The 15,343-nt window shown below is 40.3% G+C and overlaps 1 protein-coding gene and 1 non-coding gene across 2 annotated transcripts in view; both read right to left on the bottom strand.

Moving 5' to 3' along the window:
* Positions 1 to 15,343, bottom strand: part of Dmgdh (dimethylglycine dehydrogenase) — a 63,490-nt gene that overhangs the window by 47,689 nt on the left and 458 nt on the right. Inside the window, exons 2-5 of the mRNA XM_070031208.1 lie at positions 10,426 to 10,600; positions 5,806 to 5,904; positions 4,027 to 4,191; positions 38 to 242 (exon numbers count right to left, since the gene is read on the bottom strand). Of these exons, the coding sequence (XP_069887309.1) occupies positions 38 to 242; positions 4,027 to 4,191; positions 5,806 to 5,904; positions 10,426 to 10,600 (644 nt within the window). The remainder of the gene's footprint in view (positions 1 to 37; positions 243 to 4,026; positions 4,192 to 5,805; positions 5,905 to 10,425; positions 10,601 to 15,343) is intronic.
* On the bottom strand, positions 13,157 to 13,283 carry LOC138833064 (small nucleolar RNA SNORA40). The gene has a single exon (XR_011373779.1). It is a non-coding gene; the product is annotated as a small nucleolar RNA SNORA40 (small nucleolar RNA).

The raw sequence follows: 15,343 nt of genomic DNA, 5'->3' as shown, positions 1-15,343 counted from the left end.
ACGAACACTGTGTGTTTCAGAAGGATATGATGCTCACCTGCAGCATTCACAATTCGATTTGCTCTTATAGATCCCTGTAGTGTTTCCACATCCCATGTTCCATCTGGCCTGGGTTTCAGGGAAGTCACTGGCGCAGGATACTTTAACAGGGCGCCATATTTCCTAGCTCCAGCAGCCAGGGCCATGGTTAGAGAATAAGGATCAATGTGACCATCCCCAGGAGTATACAGTCCAGCTAAAATCTGAATTATGAAAGAGTCAGTGCTTAAATAGATGTATACCTATGACTCTGTCTAGATACATTCTGTAGCAAATATCTGACAACACTGGGCTTTAAGAGTCCATCTTGGGGGCTGGGTGTGGTGGGACATGCATGTAGTCTTAGCTACTCTGGAGGCAGACGTAAGAGGGTCATGGCTCAAGGCTAACCCCAATGAAGTTGACATGACAGGAGGCATGGCTCCAGTGGTCCTTTCCTAGCAAACATGAAGTCATGAGTTCAAGAACCAGGGTAAAAAGTGCATATCAGTGAGTCAGTGAGCCAGCCACTAGTGACTCATGCCTGTAAATCTTACCTGTTCAGGAGACTGATATCTAAGGATGGCAGTTCAAAGCCAGCCCAGGCAGGATATTCCATGAGATTCTTATCTCCAATTAGCCACCAGAAAAAAAAAAAGAGCTAGAAGTGGAACTGTGGCTCAACTGATAAAGCACCAGCCTTGAGTAAAAAAGCTAAGGGATAGCACCTAGGCCCTGAGTTCAAAGCCTAGTACCAGCATACACATACCAAAAAGGAGGAGGAGGAAGAGGAGGAGGAGGAGGAGGAGGAGGAGGAGGAGGAGGAGGAGGAGGAGGAGGAGGAGGAGGAGGAGGAGGAGGAGGAGGAGCAGGAGGAGGAGGAGGAGGAGGAGGAGGAGGAGGAGGAGGAGGAGGAGGAGGAGGAGGAGGAGGAGGAGGAGGAAAGAAAGAAAGAGAGAAAGAGAAAGAAAGAAAGAAAACGTGGAATTAAGCTTGCAATTGTCTCTAATATCCTTTCTTCTTTTCTCCCATAGCAACACAACTCAGATGTTCTGTTCATTTGGACACATGGCCACTAAAATCAAGAAAAACTGTTTCTAGCCTTCCTGGAAACTACTAGTGCTAGCTGGTAGCTAAGACCATTACTAAATTCTGGCCAGTTGACAGGCAAATCAAAGTGCTATATAGCACCTTTTACAAATTGTCTTAAAAAGACATCTAGTACAATCTCTTTTGTCCTAGCCTCCAATGTCACATTAGTCCAAGGGAGACATATCTTTATCTGGAATGCAGGCATAATGGCTGGAGCTCTAGCTGCCATCTTGGAAGAATAATGCAAGTGTCACACTCCAAAAGTGATAGAGCAAGGATCTGGAAAATGAATGGTTTCCTGAAGTCTTCATGAAAAAGACTCACCATTCAAGCCCTGTAATGCTTCCATGAGAGAGAAACTTCTATCTTGTTTGAGCATTATTAAATTGGTTTCCGATAGGTAAAGTCATGTCTAATCCTAACAAAGTCCACTATAATTTATATGTAATTGCTTAGTACTAGTAATAAGTATACATGTATATCTGAAGTCTTGAAAATTTATGTTTTTCCAGTTAGTTACTGTGCTAGAAACGAAGAATAAAACTAAGATGAAATGACCTGATAGACTGAAAAATATTATAATTAGGTCTTATCTAGTCAACAAAATTCTTTTCAGCATCAAATAGAACAAGGAACTTTTGTGAAATATTTTGTGAACTATTTTTTCTGCATCTACTGAAATGATTGTGTGATATTTGTCCTCTACTCAATTACTATGATATTATTATGATTGATTTTCTTTTTTTTTTCTTTTATTTTGTCGGTTGTGAGCCTTGAACTCTGGGCCTGAGCACTGTCCCTCAGCTCTTCAGCTCAAGGCTAGCACTCTACCACTTGAGCCACAGTGCCACTTCTGGTTTTCTAGTGGTTTATTGGAGTCTCACGGACTTTCTTGCCTGGGCTGGCTTTGAACCGCGATCCTCAGATCTCAGCCTCCTGAGTAGCTAGGATTATAGGTGTGAGCCAACGGCACCAAGCACAATTGATTTTCATAAGGTAAAATGACCCTGCATTCCTGGGATACCTTCCACTGGATCAAATTGTAGAACATTTTTTTGTATGTTGCTAATTCATTTACCTAGTATGTCCAGGAGGATTATTGCATATCTTGTTCCTGAGGGGCACAGCATTTCTTGTGATGTCTTTGTTTTTCATGTCAGAGAAATGTGGCTTCATAGAACCTTTATTTCTTCTCTAATTTTGGAAGTTTTTGCGAAGGATTAGTGCTAACTATTCAAATGTTGGGATGAATGTACCAGTGAAGCCATCTGGATCCAAACTTTTCTTTGTGGGAAGCTTTTGTTGCTTTAATGTTATTAACATTAGTAGTAATGCAACAAAATAATAGGCTTTATGTGACATGTTTATACAGGCATGGAATATACATTGATCATCATATTCACCCTGTAGGAATTTATTTTATTTTATTTTATTTTATTTTTGCAGTTCTGGGGCTTGAATGCAGGGCCTGGGTGCTGTCCCTGAGCTCTTTCAAGGAAATAGCATCTGCTTCCCTTAACAACCCAGCTGGGGCACCCAGGACATTCACACAAACCAGTGTAGTCAGAGGGCTAAGATTTAAACTCTTGTTCTAGACCTTTCTAGACAGGCTACTTGGACTCACAATGTAAATAGTCTGCCTATGCTGCAGTTTTCTATTTAGTAATAACAGCTACCTTATAATATTACTCTACCAATTAAATGGAATTTCACATATAAAGGGCTTAACTTGGTCCTTGGTACATAAATATGTGTTCTGTCATGTTAGACAGTGTTATTCATATTCAAAAAAGATGATTGGACCGAAAAGGTGGCTCAGTGGTAGAGGGTTTGCTTTGCATGCATGAGGCCCTGGGTTCGATTGTTCAGCACCACATAAGCAGAAAATGCCAGGAGTGGTGCTGTGGCTCAAGTGGTAGAGCACTCGCCTTGACCTGAAGAGCTGAGGGGCCCAGAGTTCAGGCCCCACAACCGACCCCCCCCCCAAAAAAAGATGACTAACTAGTAGGGGAAAACCACCTACATTCCTTGTAGTGGATTATCTTAGGAAACTTGTTATAAATATAGATCTATGCCTGGTACAAACTCTGTAAGAGCAGTAATGCGCTAGGTGATAGAGAACATGACATAGAATGTCTTCAGTTGATTTCTTTAAAACTGTAACTACCTTTCTAGATTGATCATATCAGGTTGTTTCTCCATGGGACATACAGTAATAGAAAGGTATGGTTTGTTAGGCACTCCTGGCTCATACCTGTAATCCTGACTACTCAGGAGGCTGAGATCTGCGAATCATGTTCCAAAGCCAGCCAGAGCAACAAAGTGTATAAAACTTCTATTTCCAATCAACCATCACCAAAACAAAACAAAAATGCCAGACGTGATGCTGTGATTCATGCGGTAAAATGTTAACTTTGAGTGAAAAAGCTAAGGGACAGTACCCAGGCCCCCAGTTTAAGTCCCAGTACTGGTACACACACAAAAACAATCATTTTAAGCAGAAAATTAAGATTTTTGCATTGCTTTTCCATATTTAATCTAGCATATATAACAGCTCATCTTGATTTACCTAAAACAATCATGTACTTTTGCCAATCAAAATGTGGGTATAAAGAATTTCCACTTTTGGGCTTGGAAGGTGGCTCAGTGGTAGAGCGCTTGCCTTGCATTCATGTGGCCCTGGGTTCGATTCCTCAGCACCACATAAGCAAAAGAAAAAAGTCAGAAGTGGTGCTGTGGCTCAAGTGGTAGAGCGCTAGCCTTGAGCTGAAGAGCTGAGGGACAGCACCCAGGCCCAGAGTTCAGGCCCATGACCGGACCCAAAAAAAAAAAAAGAATTTCCATTTTTTATTTGTTTCTTAGAACACCTTTCTAAGTCACATTAACAAATGGTAAAAATGACTTTCAGATGTATACCTTATTCATGTTGAGCAAAGGGAACATCTCCTGAATTTGTTCAGGTTCAATGATGTACTGCTCTGTTGCATGCCAGCCAGTCCGCGTCATCTGATATTTAAATTCATCTACCCTTACCGGAGTTGTAGCAATTCTGATACTGCCTGGCTGATGAAATCCCACCACCTATGATAATAATTCCAATGAAATCCCATAAGTAAATTATTATTATTGCACTCAAACACAGTTCTCTAATGCAATGTATAAGGAAAGAAATTTACTATGCACTGAAAAGATAAGGGCATGAAATATTTGTGTCTTACAAAAAAGACATTCATCCAACAACTGTTTACTAAATGCTCCTCTGTGCCAGACAATACTCTTAAGTCCCAGAGATACTGAAAGAGAGGCAAAGCCCTTGCCTAGATTGAGTTGTTAGTGCATAAGTAAAGTCAAGACAGCTCTGTGCACCATTATAATAACTTAGACAAGTACTTATGTGCACACTGAAAGATCATATGAAAAGAAAAAGACAAGCTAGGCACCAAAGCTTATACCTGTAACCCTAACAATTCAGAAGACTGAAATCTGTAATGATTCAAAGCTATTCCAGACAGAAAAGTCTGTGAGACTCCATCTCCAATTAGCCAGCAAAAAGCTGGACTGGAGGTGAGACTCAAGTGGTAGAACACCAGCATGAGCAAGCAAGCTGAGCAAGTACGAGGTCCAAAATTCAAATCTTGGTACTGGCAGAGGGGGTGGGGGGAAGAAAGGAAAGAAGGAAGGAAGGAGATAGGATTGAAAGAGAGATTGTGAAATATCAAAATGTTGCACTGTTGTGACTGTGAATTGAATTAAACATGCATTTGCCATTTATTGAAGTTCTTCCATTTGCCAACACCCTGATTTACAAAGATAAAAAACACAGCCCTGGCCTCAAATTGCTCAAGATCTGTCAGGAAAACTAACCAGCCAAGAAACAATAGTTCTCTGGGTCAGATCAGAAAAGTGTTTGCACAAACACTGTGAGAACCCAGAGATGTTCTGCCCTGCTTGGGAAAGAGGGAAAGAGTGTCATTTCACACCAAGGCAATAACAACAAAGAAAAAGGAAAGCAACAAAAAGGAAGAAAGAGTGGTTTGAGAGAACTCAGCATATTCCATTTAGTAAACATACTAACAGGGAGACACACGGCGAAAGAAAATATGGGAAAGGCACGCAGAGGTGGGCCAATGAAGGTCTCACATCTCAGGCAATGGACCTTCATCTGCCAAATATGGGAAGCTATGTTTTCAGCAAGAAAACAGGATGAAAATGTAAGTATCCTTTAGCCTGAGCCTATGGCAACTCTGCTTGCCACTTCATTTTGCAAGTACAAGTCAATATGAAAAGGGATAAAAATAAAAGTAGAGGCTTTGAGTGGTGTACTTTTCAAAGCTGAATTTCAATCTGGCACTCCATTGTCAGATCCTATGCAATCCAATTACTTACAGACTCTCAGTTCTTAGCTTACAGATATAGTAACTGGCTAAAGATATTTTTTAAAGCTGCTTTTTATTCACTCTTCATCAAAAATATTAAAACTGGTTAATTACACAGGTAGTACACTTGAAATTAGGTTGATTTTAAAGCAGGTTTTAAAGCAGACTCTGGAGCTTCTTTAGTTTTCACTCTAGTTCCCTACCTCAGTTAACAGTACACACATCACTGGTATCAGACACACACAGCCACTTGGGATGACATGTCAAAACCATCAGACAGCTTAGCTATTTCAGACAATTCTAAGTTAAATTCACTTACCTGTCCAGTTTCTTCCTCCAGTTTCTCATAAAGCTTGATGCTATAATAATGTATTTTCTTCAAGTTTATTCCAGGATGAAAGTAAGTTGTTAAGCCTGCCTTAAAAGTAAAGAAGAAAGAAAATACATATAAAAATAACATTCTTAAAATGTTGATCATTTATCTTCTAAGCTATAATTTAGGGTTGCTAAGAAACAGAAAAGCACCAACCAATGCTTGGGATGAGGCCACAGTAGCAACAGCTTGAGTTCTGCAGAGCAAAAAGTTCGTGGCAGGATACACAAAGTATGAACTGAGGTACTGACACATGCATGAAGCACCTGAAAATTACTAGGGAAAGGGTTGCCTGGAGATTCAGAAATAGGATGAGTTTGATGGGAGAGTTAAGAATGTTTTCTACAGTTGAATATCCTTTATCTGAAATGCCTGGCACTATAGATGTTTTGGCCTCTAGATTTGGGATACGTGGTAAAGAAAGAGGTTGACATAGTTGCATATGCATACATAATAAGGAACTTTTGGGATGGGACCCAAGTCTATGTGAAAAGAAATTCATTTAGGTTTCATATGTCCCTGATACACACCTGAACTTTCAGGCCATTGTTTTTTGGTTTTGGTTTTGTTTGTTTTTGTGGTCCTGGGGCTTCAACTAAGCTTGAACACTGTCCCCATGCTTCTTTTTGCTCATGGCTAGCATTCTACAACTTTGATCCACAGTGGCTTTTTCTGAGTAGTTACTTGGAGATAAGGGTCTCACAGACTTTACTGCCTGGGCTGACTTCAAACAGCAATCTTCAGATCTCAGTAGCTAGGAGAATAGCTAGGATTACAGGTGCCCAGTTTCAGGCCATTGTATTTTATACAATATTTTAACTCATATGCATGAAACAAAATCTGTATACACTAAACTATCGGAGGCCAGGTGTAGGATTTTTTTTTTTTGCCAGTCATGGAGCCTGAACTCTGGGCCTGGGCACTATCCCTCAGCTCTTCAGATCAAGGCTAGCATTCTACCATTTGAGCCACAGCACCACTTTTAGCTTTTTCTGCTTATATGGTGCTGAGGAATTGAACCCAGGGCCTCATACATGAAAGGCAAGCGCTCTACCACTGAGCCACCTTCCCAGCCCCCAGGTGCAGGATTTTCTACCTTTGATCTCATGTCAGATCTCAAAACTGTTCTCCTTCTGGAGCTCAGATTTTTAGATTAGCAAAGCTCAGTTTATGTTAGGAAGAGTCTGAGTAAAACATGCAATGTGGGCTGCAGCCAGTGAACCATGGCTGCAGCCCCTTGACCAGCAAAGGGTTTCCCTTGATCTACTCCCCACCTTTCCCTTGAATAGAAGTTCTCTTGTCCTTTCCTGAAGTTGCCTATTTTAAGAACTAGAAAACTCCTTGTAATTAGAGCCTGCTGAATAGGTTGAATAGACTTTTATGGAAGCTAAAGCAGCTCCATATGCAATAGTGGCACCCCACAAGTATTTGTTGAATAAATGTGGATTAATTACCCTCTGGAAAAGATTTCTAAATATTAGGTATGCCAAGACTTTTTTTTAAGTGTTTGAAGATGATTTATTTATTTATTTATTTTGCCAGTCGTGGGACCTGAACTCGGCCTGGGTGCTGTCCCTGAGCTCTTCAGCTCAAGGCTAGTACTCTACCACTTGAGCCACAGCACCTCTTCTGGCTTTTTTTTCCTGCTTATGTGGTGCTAAGGAATGGAACTCAGGGGCTCATGCATGCTAGGCAAGCACTCTACCACTGAGCCACCTTCTCAGCCCCAAGACTTTTTTTTTTTTCAATTGTGGCAGTTGTAGTATTCAAAAAGAATCTAGGCAATGAAGCAAATTCTCTTAATTATCTAGGACCTCATTTTGCAGCTAATTTATCTTTAGAACAAAATCTGTTGAAAATAAAGTCTATTTAAGGATATTTATACAGTTCTTCCATAGTAGTATTGGGCATTATGATTCTCCAAAGCTTAAAAACATTCCCATTTAAATTTACTAATCATCCTTTATGGGCCAGAATTCCAGGGATTCTTTTACTTGTTCAGGCATCTGGACATTTGCACAACTATGTTTTTCACATACAAAAATAAAACTCCAATTCAGTTCACTAGTCAGGGCATAACAGCATAACACAGAGTAGTAAAGTTTAGAACTCTAAGTCAGGCTTTCTAACTCATAGCTAAGCACTGATGTTTGAGGTTTAATAACAGGGATTATATAACCCCTGTTTTCTGAACAGAGAACCCCTGGATCCCAATTTTGTCTTCAGTGTCTACTCTATCTGTTGATGAAATGGATAGTTACAAATACTGGTGTGAAGTTCTGATCACCAACCATATGTACTTCTCCAGAGCCTCTCAGCCATATAACCCAGGTGAAGGCAGACTTCTAGAAAGCTCTATTATCCATCTAGACTTACCTATGCCATACATTCTCTTCCTCCCCACTCCCAAAATTAGGACATAATGATCTTTCATCTGAAGGAATCACATGGATTCATCTTTGAAAAAGTCTTATTCCAAATATTTAGCCCAACAAGATGCAGGGCTCAGGAGGCTGAGACCTGAAGAATGGAAGTGTGAAGTGAACACAGTCAGGAAAAGTCTATAAGACTGTATCTCCAACTAATCAGCAAAAAGCTGGCCTGGAGATGTGGCTAGAATGCAAAGTGGTAGAATGTCAGTACATAGACAGATAGAAGACAGATAGCTGATAAGTAAATGGATTATAAACCTTTGAATAAGTTAAAAATTAATGAATCCTTTTAGCATGAATGAAGATTAATAAGAAGGAAAGCTGGAGTTAGAGTCATCAAACTAAATACAGCTAAACACTAAATACAGTGTAATGGATAGTGTCTAGGGGTACCAGTAGGAGTCCTAACAGTGTTCTCCCTAACAGTCCTCCCAACTTCCAAGAACCTGCCTCAGAAAGCCCTGAGACAGCAGAACTAACTCATCCTTTATCAGTAGTTCCCAATCTACTCAAAGGTTTGAGAATAACCACTAAAGCATGCATATTTCTTTGTTTACTTGTGATATGTAAATATATATTACTGTGTTAGTTGAGATTATAAAATGTGCAAAACCACTTGGAATGAGGGAGATACTTTAAGTAAATTTTCTGTTGTTTACTGTGTAGAAAAGTCTTTGAATATTAAGCTTATTAACCATACTCTAGGAAAAGCTATGTGATTCAAATACTTTGTTATTAAACTACATACACCAGATTACAGTTTGAATCCAGGGTGTGATGGCCTGATTCTAGCTTTGCTGTACTTGAGGCTGGTTTTAATGGCTGGTGCTGTGGAGAGTGATCCCTGATCCCTCCCAGTGATTCATGGACCTAAGAAGTACAGTGTTGTCTTGGCCATGCTCACTTGGTACTTCTTCCTCCAACCTTATACAAAGATTTCTACTGACACTTGGCTGTAATATTCCCTGTTCTCTTGTCCATTAATGTTTGTGACAAATTGGGCTACATTACTTCTTTGCATGTATTTTAAATAACTGGGGCCAGATCCCACGAAACTCCTCATTCAGTAAAATTTTAAATGGTTTAAAAATCTATCTCTTGCAGACAGTCATGTTGACTTATCCCTGAAATTCCAGCTACTCATGAGGTATGTTAGTAACATGGTTTGACAAAAACTTAATGAGAACCCACCACAATCAATAAGCTGAGCATGGTGGTGTGGGTCATGGTCTTAGCCATGTGGAAGGATCACAGTCTGAGGCTAGCACTAGGAAAATACCTCAGAGATCCTACCTGCGGCTCACTGTGTGAATCCTCATTTCAGACCCAGAGGCTCAACTCAATGATGCCTATTCCCTGCAAAACAACACAGATCCTCAGCTCACTTGCTTTGTGTTCCCTTTGCTTAAGGGAAAACTATTTTGCATAGTTAACTTTGATCAAGACACTGACACTTCAATATCTCTAAACTTGTTGTTTTTTTTAAGGAGTTGAGATTAAGGGTATATTACTTTTTATCCATTGGGGATCTTTAAGAAGCCAAATCCCAGGGAATCTTGTAATCTAGTCTAAAATATTAAATGAGTGTGTAAATGAAAAATAAGTCATTCTAATATGAAGGGGGTGCCTTCTCAACAATCAGTTATGGAGAGTTGTCAGCCATCCTTTTCCAATCTGTTTCTGCTGGCCTTGATTTCCTTCTGCTTGAATGTTCTTGGCTAGATAACCTCACAGCCCCTTTGCCCCGCCCCTTGCCTTTTGCTCAGTGCTTCCTGGTCTCTGCTTTTACTGCCACCTCTTGGAAGAAACCTACCTATATACCTCACCCTCTGTCATTCTGCACTTTGCTCTATGGTGCTGATTTCTCTCCAGCACTGTCTCGTGCTTTCTAAACTCCAAGAAGCACCAGGGACCAGGGCTGTATGCTCCATTCTCCGCTGCATCCCCACTGGAACATTCCAGGCTAGTTTGTATATTCATTCCTTCCTAAACTATACTGAAGCAGCCTACTGTCCTCTATGGCAAAGGTTTAAGAGAGCCATAGAGAAATACAAGCTGGCTCTGGGAAGTTGTGAATGGGAAGGAAGCCTGGTACCTGATTTGGGGCACAGGCCCCTGTGGAGGCTTTACTTACTGCGTGCCAGGTGGATCCAGCCGTGAGCTCCGATTTCTCCAACAGGACCACATCTTTCATGCCTGCTTTGGCCAGGTGATAGGCCAGACTTACTCCCACACAGCCACCTCCGATTATCACAGTTTCTGCCCTGTCTTTCCATTTTGTTTCTGTGGGTGAAGAGAGCTTTTCCTTTCTGGAAGAATACAAATTTTAAAAGTGGTAACTATACTTAACTTTAAATGCAGCAGTGGTACTCACTAGATATTATGTTGAAAATGAACTATACAACTCATGGGTGAGAAGGGAGAACAAAAACTGGGAGAGAACAAGGGAAAGGGTGACAAAAAGAAATATACTCTTTACCTGACTTATGTTACCTGTAGCCCCTCTGTACATCACCTTCATAATAACAATTTTAAAAATTTACCCAACTTTGTTCTGATTAACATGCTTTCCCAGCCCCACTCTAGTGATTGTGATTTGTGTTTGGTTAGCTAGACACCCAATCTCTGACTAGGCAACCTGGGTTGGGGAGAAAGAAACAGGTATTTGGTCCATCTCATAATGACTCTGATGCTTCATATAGCTAAAGAAATGAAGAGTCTCTCTTTTTCTCTTCTTCCTCACCCCTTTTTCCTCATGAAAGACTTCAATGAATATATTTATTATGTTTAAAAAAACACATTTATAACTGTTTTGTTCCATGAAAAACCACAAGCATCATTAAGTTGAGCACCTGTAACTCTCGGATCATCTTGGCCCTCCGACGCTTCCCAGGTGCAGTAGAATGTTCTGCCTCTCATTGTTCCCTTCACTTTGCACCTGCTTCTCTACCTTGCCTATCCTTACTGATTTTTCAGTAGTTAGCATTATCTTATGGATCTGTACAACTAGCTGGGCTATAAGCTTCTTCTTTGTTCTCCTCTGCTTTTTTTTCTTTTTTAGACAGGCATTTGAACTTGGGGCCTCACCCTTGCTAGTCCGGCACTCTATCACTGGAGCCACATTCTAGCCACTTATGCTTTATTTTGGAGATACAGTCTCTACCTTTTTGTTCAGGTGACCTTTAAATACAATCCTCTCTTCTCTGCTTTATACATAGCTGGGATTACAAATATCAACTACCACACCTTGTCTCATCGTTTATTTTAATGCGACATTGTTCCAGGCTTAGCCAACAAAGCATTTTTTCAGTTGGTTCCTGGATGCTTTAGACATAATTAAAAATATTCTTAAGAGCATTTCTTTATTTTCTGGTGACACAGTAAATTCCAGGATTTTTGCTTAACTGGATTTTTTAAATTTGTTTTGGTTTTTGTGCTGGTACTGGGGCTTGAACTTTGGGTCTGGGCTTTTCACCTCAAGGCCGGTACTCTGCTACTTGAACCACACTTCTACTTCCAGCTTTTTGTGGTTAATTGGAAAGACTCATGGACTTTCTTGCCTGGGATGGCTTTGAACTGCTATCATCAGATCACCACCTCCTGAGTAGCTAGGATTATAGACATGAGACACTGGGCCATGGCTACCTTTGCTGAGTTTTAAATTACTTTAATCATTTCCTTGAACTCAATAAGAAAACAGTAACATATATAGAAATTCACTACTTTGGATAGAAATTCATTCTTAAATGGACTAAAGATATCTTTGCTTGAAATCCATACAAAAATGACCAATGATAACAATTTTAAAGGTTCTTTTGCTGTGTGTTCAAAAGAGAGACTATGATTTATTTTAGTAGAGTGGTCAAGTGAAAGAATAAAGAATGTCAGTCGGGTATCTTAGGATCAAGCCTCAGTCCCTATCTAACTGATCAACTTTCTTAGAGTGATGTAGATAAAGAATCTCAACACCCCATCTGCCAAAAGGGGCCACAAGCATTGTCTAGTTCACAGTATTCCTTCTGCTCAGTATACCACAGTAGGTTCTAGACTGTGCAATATATTTTTTTTGGGGGGGGTCCAATCGTGGGGCCTGAACTCTGGGCCTAGACGCTGTCCCTCAGCTCTTCAGCTCAAGGCTAGTGCTCTACCACTTGAGCCACAGTGCCACTTCCAGCTTTTTTCTTTTTGCTTATGTGGTGCTGAGGAATCGAACCCAGGGCCTCATGCATGTAAGGCAAGCGCTCTACCACTGAGCCACCTGCCCAGCCCCATGCAATATATTTTTAAAATATCTGGACAGTTGTATTAAATCTTTCTGGAGTGCCAGGCACCAAACCTGGAATCCTAGTATTCATGAGGCTGAAATGTAAGGATCATGGTTCGAAGCCCACCTTAGCAGAAAAATCCCTGTGAAACTCTTATCTTCAACTAATCACTCAAAAACTGGAAGTAGAGCTGCGCAAAATAGTATAGCACTATCCTTAAGCAAAAAAGCTCAGAGACAGCACCCATGCTCTGACTTTAAGCCCCACAACCTATTAAAAAAATCCTTCTGGAAGTAGTTGAGAATATCCACACATATATTAAAAAATCAAATGGAGTAGAATCCATGGCAGAAAACAAAACAAAACAAACAACAATAAAAAAATGCAGGTCATACCTCCATTTCCTATATTAGAAACTGAAATATTTATTTGGCCTCTTTGGCTAAGTGTTTGTGAAATCAAAGATATTGATGTTTTGGGATTGAGTCAATACAAATTATTCAGCCAAAATAAATTAGCATACTGCTTTTACATCAACTTTAATCTCAGAGCCAACCTGCATGAGTTAACAATACATGCATGACTTCCAACTATTGTAGGAATCATAGTCCTTACAGTGACCAAAACTCATACTCAACAATGAGTTCTGACTTGCAACATCAGATTTACTATTTCCACTTGTCTGTACGCTTTTGTTATAAATTAAACAAAGACATATACAAGTGTACAGTAAAATATATTTTGAGGTAGTCCTAAATATTTGATTTGCCCAACTAGTTTCAAACAAATCAGCTCAAGCTATTAAATTTGTTTCCTTTTGTTCTACATGGCATGTCACTATGATGGTAAGTGTTGTGATGTTTTGAGGTGTGCAAAGCACTTTCACATGGATTCTCTTGTTTAGAATTCACAGTACCTTGGGAGTTAGGCAAAGCAGGCCTGATTATCTCCATTTAATAGAGACACATAAGTGTTGGGTCACATCCTGTGTAACTGATGCAGAGGGAACTATAATTTGGTGGCTATTGTATTACTAGTACCAGACTAGCCTAGCACATCATAGCTACTAAGTAAATATGTATTCAATTGAAGGATGATGGAATTCAAAAGTAGATCTTTTGATTCCAGAAATTAAGGGCATAGTATGTAAAATAATAATGGAGTCAACTAGTAACAATGTTAAGGTGGTCTTAGCCAGTAGCCTTCCTTGCAGACTGAATAATCTATTGACACTACTACACTATGAAGTCAAAAAGATGCTCCATATTGCTCTGTTTAAATATAGAACCATTAAAATAGGAATAGCCACTTTCACCTGTCAGACTTAAAGACACACACCAAAATGTGCAAAGCCTACAAGCCATAAAGATGCAGGAAGAGCTACACTTGTAGCAAGAATATACTGACTTGCCATCTTTTGGAAGTTTGTTCATATTTTTCGATCTTTCAAATGCATATGATCCTTTACCTAGTAATAGTTTCTTTCTTAAACACTGACTGTAGAATCTCAAGTGTGACCAACAATATATGCTTACAATTTTTCTTGTGCACATTTTTGCAGTAAGAAACAACTGGAAGCTGGACACCAGTGGCTCATACCTGTAATCCTAGCTACTCAGAAGGCTGAGATCTGACTATTGAAGTTCCAAGCCAGCCTGGGCAAGAAAGCCCCTGAGACTCTTATCTCCAACGAACTATCAAGAAAAAGTCAGAACAAAGTGGCTCTGTAGTTCAAGTGGTAGAACACTAGCTTTGAGCACAAAGAGGCTCAAGGAGAGTGCCCAGGCCCTGAGTTCAAGCCCTGGGTCTAGCAGAAAGAAAGAGAAAGAGAGAAAGAGAGAAAGAGAGAAAGAAAGAAAGAAAGAAAGAAAGAAAGAAAGAAAGAAAGAAAGAAAGAAAGAAAGAAAGAGAAAGAAAGAAAGAAAGGAAGAAAGAGGAAGGAAGGAAGGAGAGAAAGAAAGAGAGAAAGAGGGAGAGAAAAAGAGGGAGAGAAAAAGAAAGAGAGAGGGAGAGAAAGAGAGAGGGAGAGAGAGAAAGAGAAAGAGAAAGAGAGAGGGAGAGAGAGAAAGAAAGAGAAAGAGAGAGGGAGAGAGAAAGAGGAAGAGAGAGAGAAAGAGAGAGAGAAAGGAAAGAAAGAAAGAAAGAAAGAAAGAAAGAAAGAAAGAAAGAAAGAAAGAAAGAAAGAAAGAAAGAAAGAGGGACTGGGAAGGTGGCTCAGTGGTAGAGCGCTTGCCTTGCATGCATGAGGCCCTGGGTTCAATTCCTCAGCATCACCTAAGCAAAAAGAAAAAAGCCGGAAGTGTCGCTGTGGCTCAAGTGGTAGAGTGCTAGCCTTGAGCTGAAGAGCTGAGGGACAGTGCCCAAGCCCAGAGTTCAGGCCCCACGACCGGACCCAAAAAAAAAAAAAAAAAAGGAAGGAAGGAAAGGAAGGAAGGAAGGAAGGACAAGAGAGAAAGAGAGAGAGAAGCAAGAAGCAAGCAAGCAACTAGAAACGGTCTAAATGTTAATAAATGGACTGTTTAATTATGGTGTGAATATTGACAGGATGAAAAACTATGCAGCAGCTGATTTTTTTAAAGAGCAATCAACATAGGGTGATATGAAACAATCTCCAAGACAAGGGAGAACTCAAAAGATAAAGTGAAAGTCAATCAGAGAAGCTGACTTGAGCCTGCGCTTCCTTCCCACACCAGGTCTCATGGATAGAAGCCCGCACTCGCTGTGGCCTGGGGAGGGCAGGGGGCTGGAGGGTCGGCACACAGGAGCCTTTCTTTCCATGCGGTTTCC

Source organism: Dipodomys merriami, unplaced genomic scaffold, assembly GCF_024711535.1.
Source record: "Dipodomys merriami isolate MVZ:Mamm:240054 unplaced genomic scaffold, mDipMer1.0.p SCAF_20, whole genome shotgun sequence".
Lineage (NCBI taxonomy): Eukaryota > Metazoa > Chordata > Mammalia > Rodentia > Heteromyidae > Dipodomys > Dipodomys merriami.
The sequence above is the reverse complement of the archived record's forward strand: the minus strand, read 5'-3'. Positions and strand labels throughout refer to the sequence as shown.